The sequence below is a fragment of the Rhinoderma darwinii genome, chromosome 5 (assembly GCF_050947455.1).
Source record: "Rhinoderma darwinii isolate aRhiDar2 chromosome 5, aRhiDar2.hap1, whole genome shotgun sequence".
Lineage (NCBI taxonomy): Eukaryota > Metazoa > Chordata > Amphibia > Anura > Rhinodermatidae > Rhinoderma > Rhinoderma darwinii.
The window spans coordinates 345,064,444-345,080,334 of record NC_134691.1 but is presented as its reverse complement, the minus strand read 5'-3'; the positions used below and the strand labels follow the sequence as shown (position 1 = coordinate 345,080,334).

General features: G+C 44.3%; 1 protein-coding gene across 1 annotated transcript in view; it reads right to left on the bottom strand.

The window, feature by feature from the left end:
- The window catches only part of PTH1R (parathyroid hormone 1 receptor), a 302,033-nt gene that overhangs the window by 130,740 nt on the left and 155,402 nt on the right, over positions 1-15,891 (bottom strand). Inside the window, exon 2 of the mRNA XM_075827916.1 lies at positions 4,534-4,630. Coding sequence (XP_075684031.1) covers positions 4,534-4,630 — 97 coding nt within the window. The remainder of the gene's footprint in view (positions 1-4,533; positions 4,631-15,891) is intronic.

Below are 15,891 nucleotides of genomic sequence, written 5' to 3'. Positions count from 1 at the left end.
CCCCCTACATCAGTCCCCCTACATCTGTCCCCCTACATCAGTCCCCCTACATCTGTCCCCCTACATCTGTCCCCCTACATCAGTCCCCCTACATCAGCCCCCCTACATCAGTCCCACCGCATGATATTCTCTAGATTTCTTATGATGCAAAATGTAGACAAAACATTTCAGATTTCCCCTAGGTCTCCCCCCATAGATCAGCATTGGATAATCCCGGGATTATTATATATATTGGATTGGTGTTATTTATGTCCCCCCACAATTCCCTGCTCTACAGAACTACCCGACCTGAAAACCTATAGCGATGCTCATCCTGGCTTTACTGGTTGTTTATGAATAGAACACCAACATTACAGTTAACACTGACACTGAGTATTTAGCAGGACAATATAACACCAGATTTTAAGCCATTCAGGGTTAATGGAAAGTTGGGTGATGGGCTTGTAATGTGCGGGACACCAAAATGACCGGGATTTATTTTCCCAGAGATAAATTGTACATGTAACATTAGGGTGAGGGTCATTCATGATTCCTCTGCATTGTATCTGTCAATCACTGATCATGTTAGGTGTCCATCTGATCGTCCGTATCACATGACTTTGCGGAGAAGCAGACGAGGCGCAGGTATAGCCCCCCCCCCCCCCCCGTGTCATTTCGCCACATTCCTATAATTGTCATATTTCCAGACATGGAGATTTTCAGGTGTTTCCCGAGTGACACAATTTATCAAATTGCATTTCTGCTTCAAATACGGAGATGAGACACGACTGCGATATAAACGAGGATGAGCGGCGCGCAGAATAATGACAGGAGGCGCCTGCGACATGTGGGGACCGCACAACGTCTGCTGCGCTGCTTACAGGGGGCCGCGGCCGCTATAGGGCATGCCCACACGTGGCGGATTTCCTCCGCAACTGTCCGCATCAATGCCGCACAGAATCTGCGTTGCAGATTCTGCGGCGGATCTGCCCAAAATGTGCAGTAAATTGATGCGGACTAGCTGCTGCGGACTGCGGTAAAAGTGCTTCCCTTCTCCCTATCAGTGCAGGATAGAGAGAAGGGACAGCACTTTCCCTTGTGAAAGTGAACGAATTTCATACTTACCGGCCGTTGTCTTGGTGACGCGTCCCTCTTTCGCCATCCAGCCCGACCTCCCTGGATGACGCGGCAGTCCATGTGACCGCTGCAGCCTGTGATTGGCCTGTGATTGGCTGCAGCCTGTGATTGGCCTGTGATTGGCTGCAGCCTGTTATTAGCCTGTGATTGGCTGCAGCCGTCACTTAGACTGAAACGTCATCCTGGGAGGCCGGACTGGAGACAGACGCAGGGAGTTCTCGGTAAGTATGAACTTCTATTTTTTGACAGGTTTCTGTATATTGTGATCGGTAGTCACTGTCCAGGGTGCAGAAACAGTTACTGCCGATCGCTTAACTCTTTCAGCACCCTGGACAGTGACTATTTACTGACGTCTCCTAGCAACGCTCCCGTCATTACGGGAGCCCCATTGACTTCCTCAGTCTGGCTGTAGACCTAGAAATACATAGGTCCAGCCAGAATGAAGAAATGTCATGTCAAAAAAGCAAGACGTATCCGCAGCACATATAACATGTGCATGACAGCTGCGGACTTCATTGCGGAAATTAGAATCTCCATTGAAGTCAATGGAGAACTTCCGCAATGAGTCCGCAACCAGTCCGCCACTGCTCCGCAACATCCATTGTATGCTGCGGACACCAAATTCCGCACCGCAGCCTATGCTCCGCAGCAGAATTATCAGCCTCGTCTAAACGAACCCTACTAAAAAGCAGTGGTAGGCAATGGAGAAACGGCTCCGCTGCGGATTAACGCTGCGGAGCGTCCGCAGCGGAATTCAAGAGCAATTCCGCCACGTGTGACTTTGCCCTAAGGAAGGAATCCGCCCGGAATCTTGGCACGAACAACAACGCGGCGATAAAAGGGGAAATTCATTGCCCCCCCGTAATATCTGCAGACACACATTACTAATATTATTATTATTATCATTATTATCCATCTTTATTTTCTTCTTCCCGCTTCTCCTGTATACGCTGCACCTTGTAGTTCTTCAGGTTGCCACTTGGTTTAGTGTCCGGGCGACCACCGCTGAGCACATGACTAGGAGTAATGACGGGGCGTTGCATCTGCTGGACATTTGTCCGCCTCTCCGCACTGCACAGACTTATGTTACGTCACAAAAAGTCATGACAAGATGCACAAGAAACAGAAAAAAGCGGCAGGAGCAAAAACAACAAAATGTGAAGTTCTGGGGACTTATAAAAAACAGGACCAAGTGGAGGTAACAGGAGTCTGAAATATTAGGGAGCCGCTAACATAGTAGTGATAATAATATAATAATAATAATAATAATAATAATAATATAATAATAATAACAATATAATAATATAAAAAAAATAATAAAAATAATAATAATATGTATCCAGTCTGGACAATCCTCTGGGAGTCTGGACTCCAAACTGATACATTTTAGGCTTCGTTCACATCTGCGTCAGGGCTCCATTCCTACATTTCGTCTGAGCTTTCCGTCGGAGCGGAGCCCTGACTGACGCAAATGGAAACCATAGGTTTCCGTTTCCATCGCTATTGATTTCAATGGTGACGGATCCGGTGCCGGGGTTTCCGTTTTTCTCCGTTGTGCAGGGGTTCCGTTGTTTTGATGGAATGAATAGCGCAGTCGACTACAGTATGGATTCCATCAAAACGAAGGGAACCCTGCACAATGGCGACAAACGGAAACCCTTGGCACCAGATCCGTCAGCATTGAAATCAATGGTGTTGGAAACGGTAACCTATGGTTTCCATTTGTGTCAGTCAGGGCTCCGTTCTGATGGAAAGCTCTGACGGAACGTAGGAATGGAGCCCTGACGCAGATGTGAACGAAGCCTTACCTGCCCACTGATACATTGTAACAAACTATCTAGGCAGGAGATTTGTGCTGCTGATGTGTTTAACCTCACAGAGGATTGTCTGGACTGAATACAATTGTAACCATCCTATCAGCTGTGTGAGCGGTATGTTTCCATTCACTGACAGCAAACAGAAATCTTGAAAATACTACCTAGGCATATTTACAGGAACATTTTTTTTTTTTTTAAAGGATCACTCCAGGCAAAAACTCCTCAGCTGTAAGGAGTCTTAGGTGAGCCTCTGGAGGTAACCAAGAAAGTCCCCATTCACTGACTGCAAGCATATATCTTGAAAATGGTGCAGAGTTTAAGCACAAAACTCTTAGAAAGTTGCAGAACTTTTCGGATGTGTAGGATTTATTTAGAATTGACTGTAGGATCCTGAGGTTCCCACCAGATCTTGGAGTCAGTGACAAATGTCCAGTCTGTACGACGTCTTATCAGCGGCGACAACGGGGAGAATCCTGCAGATAAAAGCTGCGATAACGTTTTTCCCATGCATTAAGTCCCCACGCTCGGACGTGACATGGTGATGATGGATTTCGGCCTCTTCCTCTATTTACAGAAAGATGTGGGGGGGGGGGGGGTCATTATATAAATATAAATCCAGCCCCTTCCTGTCCAGATCTAGTGCATTATATAGGGGACACAGTGTAACATTCAGCTGCACACATTGTATCCACGCTGGCTGGCGGGGGCTTTAGGGTACAGAGCGGTAAACAGAGAAATAATCCGGCAGAAAATCAATATGGCGGCCGGCGTTCCGGCAGCGCAAATGAAAACAAATCATAACCATCACAAAAAATTCACTTCTATAATCACCGCGCCCCGGCGGTAATCGCTGCTTGTCTATTCCCACTTCTCTGACATATTTATAGGAACCTCCGAGATCCCACCAAATATTCCGTAAGACGGACTCCATCATGGATTCTGGGACGGCGACAATTCTCCTGCAAATGACTTAGAGTCCAATGAGGACCCTCAGAGTTTGGGGGATGTGACCCCTTTCTCTGTATTCCGGTTACGTGCTCAGCCTGTAGGATGGATTTATAGGAGTCGTTTTTTTTTGTCGTGGTGTTGGCCACGTTTTTTACATGATTTTCATAATTGCGGGAAATGCTGGTCGTTTTGAAAAATCTAGACAGAAACCGCGACAAATAACGTCTCTCGGAAATACACACTGGATAGTAGTCACAGCCCCGCCCATTGTAACGTGGCCCAATAGTGGCAGCTCTGAAAAATAAATCATCCTCTCCTTCCGGCTTCTCCTCCGTCTCATCATGACGCTTTATCCTAATAATGATTACTGTGATTATGGCGCATGGCGGATGAATCTGCGCCATTTTCTGCAATACAAGACTGGCAGAAAAGTGACACTTCATAAATCTGCCCCAATAGGACTCTCAGAAGCCCACAGAAAGTAAAGCGACCCCTACAGGCCACAACAAGCTACTACTATGTGTGACCAGTGAGCGCCTCCCGCCGTAATATAAATGACAGCACAGTCCACGTCCCGCCACGTCTGTATTATATGTATAGTATTTGCGCTGCTGCTGAATCGGACGCACTTTGCAATAATCAGGGAACTTACCTTGTGCTTTAGGTTTCAGGTGTTGTTCACACTTTCCTTTTGCTACAAAAAGCAGGTAAATCTGTTCCTCTTTGGTGATGACATCATCCGTATCCACCTGCAGAAAAGACAAGAATGTGAGACTAATAAGAACAACATAGGATTTACTGGTACTTTTCTGAAATACTCTGTGCTGCTGGAGACCCTACTCCTTCCACTATGTAACGCTCAGTTTTTGACCTCCCTCAAGACCAGCACACTCCTCTCCTGAAATACTCTGTGCTGCTGGAGACCCTACTCCTTCCACTATGTAACGCTCAGTTTTTGACCTCCCACAAGACCAGCACACTCCTCTCCTGAAATACTCTGTGCTGCTGGGGACTGCTCCTCTGACTGTAACTCTCAGCCTGTGATCTCCCATTAGATCAGCACACTCCTCTTCTGAAATACTCTGTGGTGCTGGGGATCCTAATCGTCCGACTATGTACATCACAGTCTGTGACCTTCCATAAGATCAGTATACTCCTCTTCTGAAATACTCTGTGCTGCAACTCTGTGCAATAGCAACTTATGCTGCATTTTTTTGGTATGTTATTTTTTTCTCGGTTTTATAGTCTCCATTCAGTAAGAGCAGCAGTTTTATTACTTTCCCAGCACATGTTGCTGTACATTTCCGCGTCGTCTGCTCAATAGACGAGAAGAATGTACGAGGGTAAATTTAGAAAGTTCCAAGTACCAGAGAGATCGAAGGAGAAATAAATGGACTTTCCCCTGTAGAGATTTCCCTGCCAGAATCTCACACATTGTGTTTCTGCTGGAGGAGAAGGGAAAAGTAAAAGACAAAATCCCCCCGGAGACCTGAAGAACGAAACGCTACGAAACGCTGCGCCGCACCAAGAGCTCCGCACACTGAGCAAACACTGACCGCTAAACCCAGAGGAACCGCAAATATCCACATAGACCAGATAGATAGATAGATAGATAGATAGATAGATAGATAGATAGATAGATAGATAGATAGATAGATAGATAGATAGATAGATAGATAGATAGATAGATAGATAGATAGATAGATAGATAGATAGATAGATAGATAGATAGATAGATAGATAGATAGATATAGATAGATAGAGATAGATAGATAGATAGATAGATAGATAGATAGATAGATAGATAGATAGATAGATAGATAGATAGATAGATAGATAGATAGATAGATAGATAGATAGATAGATAGATAGAGATAGATAGATAGATAGATAGATAGATAGATAGATAGATAGATAGATAGATAGATAGATAGATAGATAGATAGATAGATAGATAGATAGATAGATAGATAGAAGGCACATCTCCACCAAACTTACCCAACTCCAAGACGCCCTCCATGACAACTCGTTCTGGGAATTATGGAAACACATGGGCAAAAATTGCAAGAAAAACAACCTTCATATCCAAAATGGCAACATCTGGCTCCAATATTTCAGGGACCTCTACAAAGATATCCCGAAAGACGAACAAAGCCAAGAACAAAAACAAATAATATCAAAATTGAAGGCGATGGAGGAAACACTGAAAGATTCTCAAAACCCCCTGGATACACCAATAACACTGCAAGAAGTAACAGAGAGAACCTCAGACATAAGGTGTAAAAAATCCAGCGGCCTAGACAGAATCTCACCAGAAATGATAAAACACAGCCCGCCAGAAATACAGGCCGCAATAGTCAAACTATTTAATATAGTGCTGAGTGCCGGCTACTTCCCGCAAATCTGGAACCAAGGCCTTATAACACCAATCCACAAGAGTGGGGACAGGTACGACCCGGCCAACTACCGAGGGATATGTGTCAGCAGCAACCTGGGGAAACTGTTCAGCAGCATCCTGAATAAGAGAATCCTCAGCTTCCTCTCCCAGCACAATGTCCTCCACCAAAGCCAAGCTGGGTTCATGCCAAACCACCGCACCACTGACCACATCTACACCCTGCGCAGCCTCATCAAGAGCCACGTCCACAATACAAAGCATGGGAAGATTTACGCCTGTTTTGTGGACTTTAAGAAGGCCTTTGACTCAGTGTGGCACCCGGGCCTATTCCTGAAACTGCTGGAGAGCGGAATAGGAGGTAAAACCTATGACGTCATCAGAAGCTCCTACACAGACAACAGATGCAGCGTGAAGGTGAACGGGAGAAGAACGGCTGATTTCCAGCAGAGCCGAGGAGTCAGACAAGGCTGCAGCCTCAGTCCAACGCTCTTCAACATCTACATCAATGAACTGGCCACAGCTCTGGAATCCTCCTCAGCACCAGGTCTCGCCCTCCATGACACCCAGGTGACATTCCTGCTGTATGCAGATGACCTTCTGTTACTATCACCAACCGAGAAAGGTCTCCAAGACAACCTGCAAATCCTAGAAAAATTCAGCTCCACGTGGGCACTACCCATCAATGCCAAGAAAACCAACATCATGGTGTTCCAGAAGAGAAACTCAAAATCCCCCAGGCACCCGACCTTCACACTAAATAACGCCACACTCACAGCGACCGACAGGTACACCTACCTGGGCCTAGAAATCAACCAATCAGGAAGCTTTAAACAAGCCATAGAGATTCTGAAAGACAAGGCGTGCAAAACCTTCTATGCCATCAGAAGAAAACTCTATCACCTCAAACCACCAGTGACGGTCTGGCTGAAAATCTTTGACTCCATCATCTCCCCAATCCTCCTGTATGCCAGTGAAGTCTGGGGTCCGGACACATACCCAGACTGGTCAAGGTGGGATTCCAGCCCAACAGAAATCTTCCACCTAGAATTCTGCAAACACCTTCTCCAAGTCCATCGGAGCACCACAAATAGTGCCTGTCGGGCAGAACTGGGCAGATTCCCACTACACCTCACAATCCAGAAGAGGGCGCTATCATTCTGGGCCCATCTACACAGCAGCAGGCAAAGTTCCTATCACCATAAAGCCCTGTTACACCAAGGGGTCCCAGGTAAACCAGGACCCCGCAGAACATCTCACACTGACCCGGCCTGAAGAAAATGTCACCCAGCGCGGCCTCACAAAAGCCGAAATCAAGCAGACAATAAACAAAGGCCAAGAGGAATATATCAGTGACTGGAGGAACGACATAAAGACATCCCAGAAACTGACAATATACCGGAGTCTACAGCGGGAATATAAACTGGCGCCATATCTGGAGAAACTGCCAAACCCCAGAGACAGACAGATCCTGAGCCGCTACAGACTGAGCGCCCACAACCTGCTCATCGAATCCGGGCGCCACAGACAGACCTACAAGCCCAGGGAGAGCCGACTGTGCCAACAGTGCGACCAGGAGGCCGTGGAGGATGAGGCCCACTTCCTGCTACACTGCTCCAAATACTCAGCAGTGAGGGACACTCACTTCAGGAGACTCTCTGATCTCTTACCGGACTTCAGCTCCATGGAAGAGCAAGAGAAACTCTACATCCTGCTGGGTGAAGAGGAAACCACAGTGGGCACAGCGGCACAATATGTCACTGCATGCCATAAACTGAGAGAGACATGATATGCCATGGACTTGTATAACCCCGACCCTAGATGTGTCCCTATCCCCAAGCCCTCAGTCCCTATCCCTCATTCCCTTACTTCTTACTTGCTTTGGCAATGCTAATATGTATTTGGTCCTGCCAATAAAGCTTCTTTGAATTGAATTGAATTGAATTGATAGATAGATATGAGATAGATAGATAGATAGATAGATAGATAGATAGATAGATAGATAGATAGATAGATAGATAGATAGATAGATAGATAGATAGATAGATAGATAGATAGATAGATAGATAGATAGATAGATAGATAGATAGATAGATAGATAGATAGATAGATAGATAGATAGATAGATAGATAGATAGATAGATAGATAGATAGATAGATAGATAGATAGATAGATAGATATGAGATGATAGATATAGATAGATAGATAGATAGATAGATAGATAGATAGATAGATAGATAGATAGATAGATAGATAGATAGATAGATAGATAGATAGATAGATAGATAGATAGATAGATATGAGATAGATAGATAGATATGAGATAGATAGATAGATAGATAGATAGATAGATAGATAGATAGATAGATAGATAGATAGATAGATAGATAGATAGATAGATAGATATGAGATAGATAGATAGATAGATAGATAGATAGATAGATAGATAGATAGATAGATAGATAGATAGATAGATAGATAGATAGATAGATAGATAGATAGATAGATATGGATAGATAGATAGATAGATAGATAGATAGATAGATAGATAGATAGATAGATAGATAGATAGATAGATAGATAGATAGATAGATAGATAGATATGAGATAGATAGATAGATAGATAGATAGATAGATAGATAGATAGATAGATAGATAGATAGATAGATAGATAGATAGAGAGATAGATATGAGATAGATAGATAGATAGATAGATAGATAGATAGATAGATAGATAGATAGATAGATAGATAGATAGATAGATAGATAGATAGATATGGGATAGATAGATAGATAGATAGATAGATAGATAGATAGATAGATAGATAGATAGATAGATAGATAGATAGATAGATAGATAGATAGATAGATAGATAGATAGATAGATAGATATGAGATAGATAGATAGATAGATAGATAGATAGATAGATAGATAGATAGATAGATAGATAGATAGATAGATAGATAGATAGATAGATAGATAGATAGATAGATAGATAGATAGATAGATAGATGATTTCCCCCGGGATACATATAGAATGTTCTGTGTGGCGCCATATTATTATGGGGTACAGTGGAGCCGCATAGCGGGTTATAGGAGCCGCATTACGTCAGTGTAGTTGAGCCCTGTATGGTGGGGGCTCTAGCTGCGTTTTCGCACCCGGCTCATGACCCTTTATTTGCGCCTCTGAATTTACGGTTTTATTCGCAGCGTATTCTCCATTTAGTAAAGGTAAATGATGCGTTATAAATGAATCTCGCCATCCGTCACTTTCCTCCCCCCGGGGGTCTCCTCGCTTCTGTTATGTGATCGTTTACCCTGCGGGTCACATTGGGTTAATTAGAACCGGTTCCGTGGCGCTCAGTGAGGCGGTTCGTACCCGCAGCGACATAAACAGATGACATCTGCGACCCTAATATGATGGAACATGGCGAGAAGGACCAAGTGCGGGGGGAGAGGCAGAGAGGGGGGCACAAGCACAAATAGGGGGGCCCTACGGCTGCACCCACCACAGGAGGACAGTGTCACCCCATGCACCCACCCCACCTTCCTATCCCCTGTAGGAAAGAATGACCTCTCTGATGCTTGGGCGGTGGCTCCCCGATAATGCTGCGGGTCTCTTTTAGTTTCGGGGTCTGGCGTCTGCATTAATTTAGAGGTCAGGTCTGGGGTCTGCATTAGTTTAGGGGTCTGTAATAGTTAAGGGGTCCAGTCTGGGGTCTGTATTAGTTTAGGGGTCTGGTCTGGGGTCTGTATTAGTTTAGGGGGTCTGGTCTGGGGTCTGTATTAGTTTAGGGGTCTGGTCTGGGGTCTGTATTAGTTTAGGGGTCTGTATTAGTTTAGGGGTCTGGTCTGGGGTCTGTATTAGTTTAGGGGTCTGGTCTGGGGTCTGTATTGGTTTAGGGGTTTGGTCTTGGGTCTCTTTTAGTTTAGGGGTTTGGTCTTGGGTCTCTTTTAGTTTAGGGGTCTGGTCTGGGGTCTGTATTAGTTTAGGGGTCAGGTCTGGGGTCTGTATTAGTTTAGGGGTCTGGTCTGGGGTCTGTATTAGTTTAGGGGTCTGGTCTGGGGTCTGTATTAGTTTAGGGGTCTGGTCGTCTGTATTAGTTTAGGGGTCCGGTCTGGGGTCTGTATTAGTTTAGGGGTCTGGTCTGGGTTCTGTAATAGTTTAGGGGTCTGGTCTGGGGTCTGTAATAGTTTAGGGGTCTGATCTGGGGTCTGTATTAGTTTAGGGGTCTGGTCTGGGGTCTGTAATAGTTTAGGGGTCTGGTCTGGGGTCTGTAATAGTTTAGGGGTCTGATCTGGGGTCTGTATTAGTTTAGGGGTCTGGTCTGGGGTCTTTAATAGTTTAGGGGTCTGGTCTGGGGTCTGTAATAGTTTAGGGGTCTGATCTGGGGTCTGTATTAGTTTAGGGGTCTGGTCTGGGGTCTGTAATAGTTTAGGGGTCTGGTCTGGGGTCTGTAATAGTTTAGGGGTCTGATCTGGGGTCTGTATTAGTTTAGGGGTCTGGTCTGGGGTCTTTAATAGTTTAGGGGTCTGGTCTGGGGTCTGTATTAGTTTAGGGGTCTGGTCTGGGGTCTGTATTAGTTTAGGGGTCTGGTCTGGGGTCTTTAATAGTTTAGGGGTCTGGTCTGGGGTCTGTATTAGTTTAGGGCTCTGGTCCGGGGTCTGTATTAGTTTAGGGGTCTGGTCTGGAGTCTGTATTAGTTTATGGGTCTGGGGTCTGTATTAGTTTAGGGGTCTGCTCTGGGGGTCTGTATTCTTTACAGGTCTAGGTGTGGGTGATTCGCTCCTCAGTCGTCTGTGGCATTTATCGCATCATTAGCCGCACGGATCGTTACTGTACATGGAGATTAATTAAGCAGATGTGTCATATTTTAGTAATGAGGGGGGGGGGGGTAATGGAAAGTGACAATGTGGGGGATGGGTATTCTCAGCGCTCTGTGGACAAAGGCAACTAAAGAAGGTTAATCCAGAAACAACCAACATCAATGTTACTAATTGATTCATATCAGGAAGTTCCATTCATTCGTCAGCGGTACGCAGCTCTCATGCTTGCTGCAGATTAATGGAACATTATCTATTTAATTGTATTTCTCCAAACTTAAGTAAAAATATAACAGGGACATATCAAATATTTACTGATTTACATATGAGGCGTCTGGATGCGGCGCCATTGTCACAAGCTGGGCCAATCAGAGCGCTGACGAGCTGCTGGTGAGAATGAGCGGAGGTCCCCGAGGTCATACAATATGAGGCAGTGACATAGTTATGGGGGTGCACCTGCGTCCGGCCTAGAGTCTGGTCCCCAATGAGGTCAGCAGTACCAGCCATGTCTAAGGGTAACAATGTCGGGGTCTATCAGGAGAAAGCTGGGGGTGAGCCCGCGCTGCAGACTCTGCTATGCCACACTGTGTGGGGGCACAAGGGGAGACCTGACGTCAGGGTCTATTTACTCGCACAATTTTTTGTTGCAGTTTTTTGCAGTGGTAAATGTTAGAAAAAACCCAAAGAAATTACACAAAATAGCAATAAAAACGACGCGTCTAAATGAACCCAAATAACGACAACTCGGCAGACGGGCGACAGAGATTATGCTTGTATCAGGGGAAATATAGGTGGGGGATGGGGGGTTTCTGAGTTTTCGTACAGCGTGAATCCAGTGCGATTATCTATAGGGGTGCAGTCGCACTCAGGCTCTGAAACTTCAGGGGTGCAAAGATCACCTGCAAGAAAAAGGGCTGTAGTACTATAAATGGCCTGTGAAGGTTGAGGGAGCCCAAGAGCTTCAACTTTACCTCAAGAATAAGACTTTTTGGGATGTGAACCCTAAATAATGTCACGCTGCCGCCCCCGAAACCTCCTCCATGTGGGGATATTCTAGCGATGAATGAGAATGCTCCAGGTTGGGGGCGGAGCTTACTTTTTGATGTCTGTTGGGAGTTGTAGTGTTTAGAGTCAGATGTATCATTGATGTAGATACAATGTATATTATACAGATACAAGTCTTATACCACTAATAACGTATCCAGAGCGCGCTCCGCTGTGACGATGACCCGCGGCGGTGACAATCTGAACTTCTGACTGAACAACAAGATGAAACGTATCACATTAATGAAGCGAATAATGATGGAGCACAGAGAGCGGTGACCCGTGACAAATACTCATATCCGAGGGGGAGGGTCAGGACCAGAAACAACCGATGATACAAAGTTATTTCTGGATTGTGAAAATCGCCTCCGGGCCGAGGGATGTCTAATATGTCAGTCCCATAAAACACCCTCCATGTGATGTATAAATAACGTACAAAGCACCATAATAGAAACACAACGAAGCCAAACGCAACGTGATACTGCAGTGTACAGCAAACCTGCTGCATGGATTCACCATATTACCCAGGAGTGCAGCTCTGGAGTGTAAAACAGGATATAACTCAGGATCAGTACAGGATAAGTAATGTAATGTATGTACACAGTGACTCCACCAGCAGAATAGTGACTGCAGCTCTGGAGTATAATACAGGATATAACTCAGGATCAGTACAGGATAAGTAATGTAATGTATGTACACAGTGACTCCACCAGCAGAATAGTGAGTGCAGCTCTGGAGTATAATACTGGATGTAACTCAGGATCAGTACAGGATAAGTAATGTAATGTATGTACACAGTGACTCCACCAGCAGAATAGTGACTGCAGCTCTGGAGTATAATACTGGATGTAACTCAGGATCAGTACAGGATAAGTAATGTAATGTATGTACACAGTGACTCCACCAGCAGAATAGTGAGTGCAGCTCTGGAGTATAATGCAGGATATAGCTCAGGATCAGTACAGGATAAGTAATGTATGTATGTACAGTGACTCCACCAGCAGAATAGTGAGTACAGCTCTGGAGTATAATACAGGATGTAACTCAGGATCAGTACAGGATAAGTAATGTAATGTATGTACACAGTGACTCCACCAGCAGAATAGTGAGTGCAGCTCTGGAGTATAATCCAGGATATAACTCAGGATCAGTGCAGGATAAGTAATGTAATGTATGTACATAGTGACTCCACCAGCAGAATAGTGACTGCAGCTCTGGAGTATAATACTGGATGTAACTCAGGATCAGTACAGGATAAGTAATGTAATGTATGTACACAGTGACTCCACCAGCAGAATAGTGAGTGCAGCTCTGGAGTATAATGCAGGATATAGCTCAGGATCAGTACAGGATAAGTAATGTATGTATGTACAGTGACTCCACCAGCAGAATAGTGAGTACAGCTCTGGAGTATAATACAGGATGTAACTCAGGATCAGTACAGGATAAGTAATGTAATGTATGTACACAGTGACTCCACCAGCAGAATAGTGAGTGCAGCTCTGGAGTATAATACAGGATGTAACTCAGGATCAGTACAGGATAATAATGTAATGTATGTACACATTGACTCCACCAGCAGAATAGTGAGTGCAGCTCTGGAGTATAATACAGGATGTAACTCAGGATCAGTGCAGGATAAGTAATGTATGTACACAGTGACTCCACCAGCAGAATAGTGAGTGCAGCTCTGGAGTATAATACAGGATATAACTCAGGATCAGTACAGGATAAGTAATGTAATGTATGTACACAGTGACTCCACCAGCAGAATAGTGAGTGCAGCTCTGGAGTATAATACAGGATGTAACTCAGGATCAGTACAGGATAATAATGTAATGTATGTACACAGTGACTCCACCAGCAGAATAGTGAGTGCAGCTCTGGAGTATAATCCAGGATATAACTCAGGATCAGTGCAGGATAAGTAATGTAATGTATGTACATAGTGACTCCACCAGCAGAATAGTGAGTGCAGCTCTGGAGTATAATACAGGATGTAACTCAGGATCAGTACAGGATAATAATGTAATCTATGTACACATTGACTCCACCAGCAGAATAGTGAGTGCAGCTCTGGAGTATAATACAGGATATAACTCAGGATCAGTACAGGATAAGTAATGTATGTACACAGTGACTCCACCAGCCGAATAGTGAGTGCAGCTCTGGAGTATAATACAGGATGTAACTCAGGATCAGTACAGGATAAGTAATGTAATGTATGTACACAGTGACACCACCAGCAGAATAGTGAGTGCAGCTCTGGAGTATAATACAGGATGTAACTCAGGATCAGTACAGGATAATAATGTAATGTATGTACACATTGACTCTACCAGCAGAATAGTGAGTGCAGCTCTGGAGTATAATCCAGGATATAACTCAGGATCAGTGCAGGATAAGTAATGTAATGTATGTACACAGTGACTCCACCAGCAGAATAGTGAGTGCAGCTCTGGAGTATAATACAGGATGTAACTCAGGATCAGTACAGGATAAGTAATGTAATGTATGTACACAGTGACTCCACCAGCAGAATAGTGAGTGCAGCTCTGGAGTATAATACAGGATGTAACTCAGGATCAGTACAGGATAAGTAATGTAATGTATGTACACATTGACTCCACCAGCAGAATAGTGAGTGCAGCTCTGGAGTATAATACAGGATGTAACTCAGGATCAGTACAGGATAAGTAATGTAATATATGTACACAGTGTCTCCACCAGCAGAATAGTGAGTGCAGCTCTGGAGTATAATACAGGATATAACTCAGGATCAGTACAGGATAAGTAATGTAATGTATGTACACAGTGACTCCACCAGCAGAATAGTGAGTGCAGCTCTGGAGTATAATACAGGATATAACTCAGGATCAGTGCAGGATAAGTAATGTAATGTATGTACACAGTGACTCCACCAGCAGAATAGTGAGTGCAGCTCTGGAGTATAATACAGGATATAACTCAGGATCAAATATGCAAATGTTGCTGCAGATTCGTTGCGTAATTGCCCCAAATCTGCACCAACATTTACAGCTGAAAAACTCCGCCACGTCTGAATATGGCCTTATGATGTGGAGAGGATTCCTTCCCGCTACATTGTACCCAGTAATTGCTGTGTCTCATTTTCTGCAGCTTTCCAGGATCAGTCATTAATAATGATGCCTCTTCTCATACGATCGCTTCCTACCTGATGGGCCGGGCCGGGCGCCAGCTCCGCGCAGCTTCGGATTCTATTACGTTACGATCTCTATCTAAAATTGCTGATGGTATTTTGAGTGGAGACTCAAGCGAAACGTCAGCGCAAGTTACTATTTATACCGAACTTCACAGATTAAAGGGCCGGCCCAGTCTAAAAGCTTCATCACTGTATAATGGAAAGTTCCGCAACTTTCTAATGGACTTTATGTTTCACTTTCTCACCACTTTAGATTTTTGTTGCTGTCAATGAATTGGAACATTCTTGTATACATCCAGAAATGCATACTTGTCCTAAAATAATACTCACAGCTGAGGGTTTGTTACAATTGTATCCAGTCTACACATTCCTCTGTGAGCCTGTACTCTAAACTGATACATGTCACCTGCACTGATACATAGTAACAAATATCAGGACAGGAGGGAGATTGGTGTTTGCTGATGTTGTGCTTGTTCGCAGAGGATTGTGTAGACTGTTACAATGTATTTTATATATAATGCCAAGTAACTTTGTAAATGTTTTCTGTACTTTGCTTGACTTATG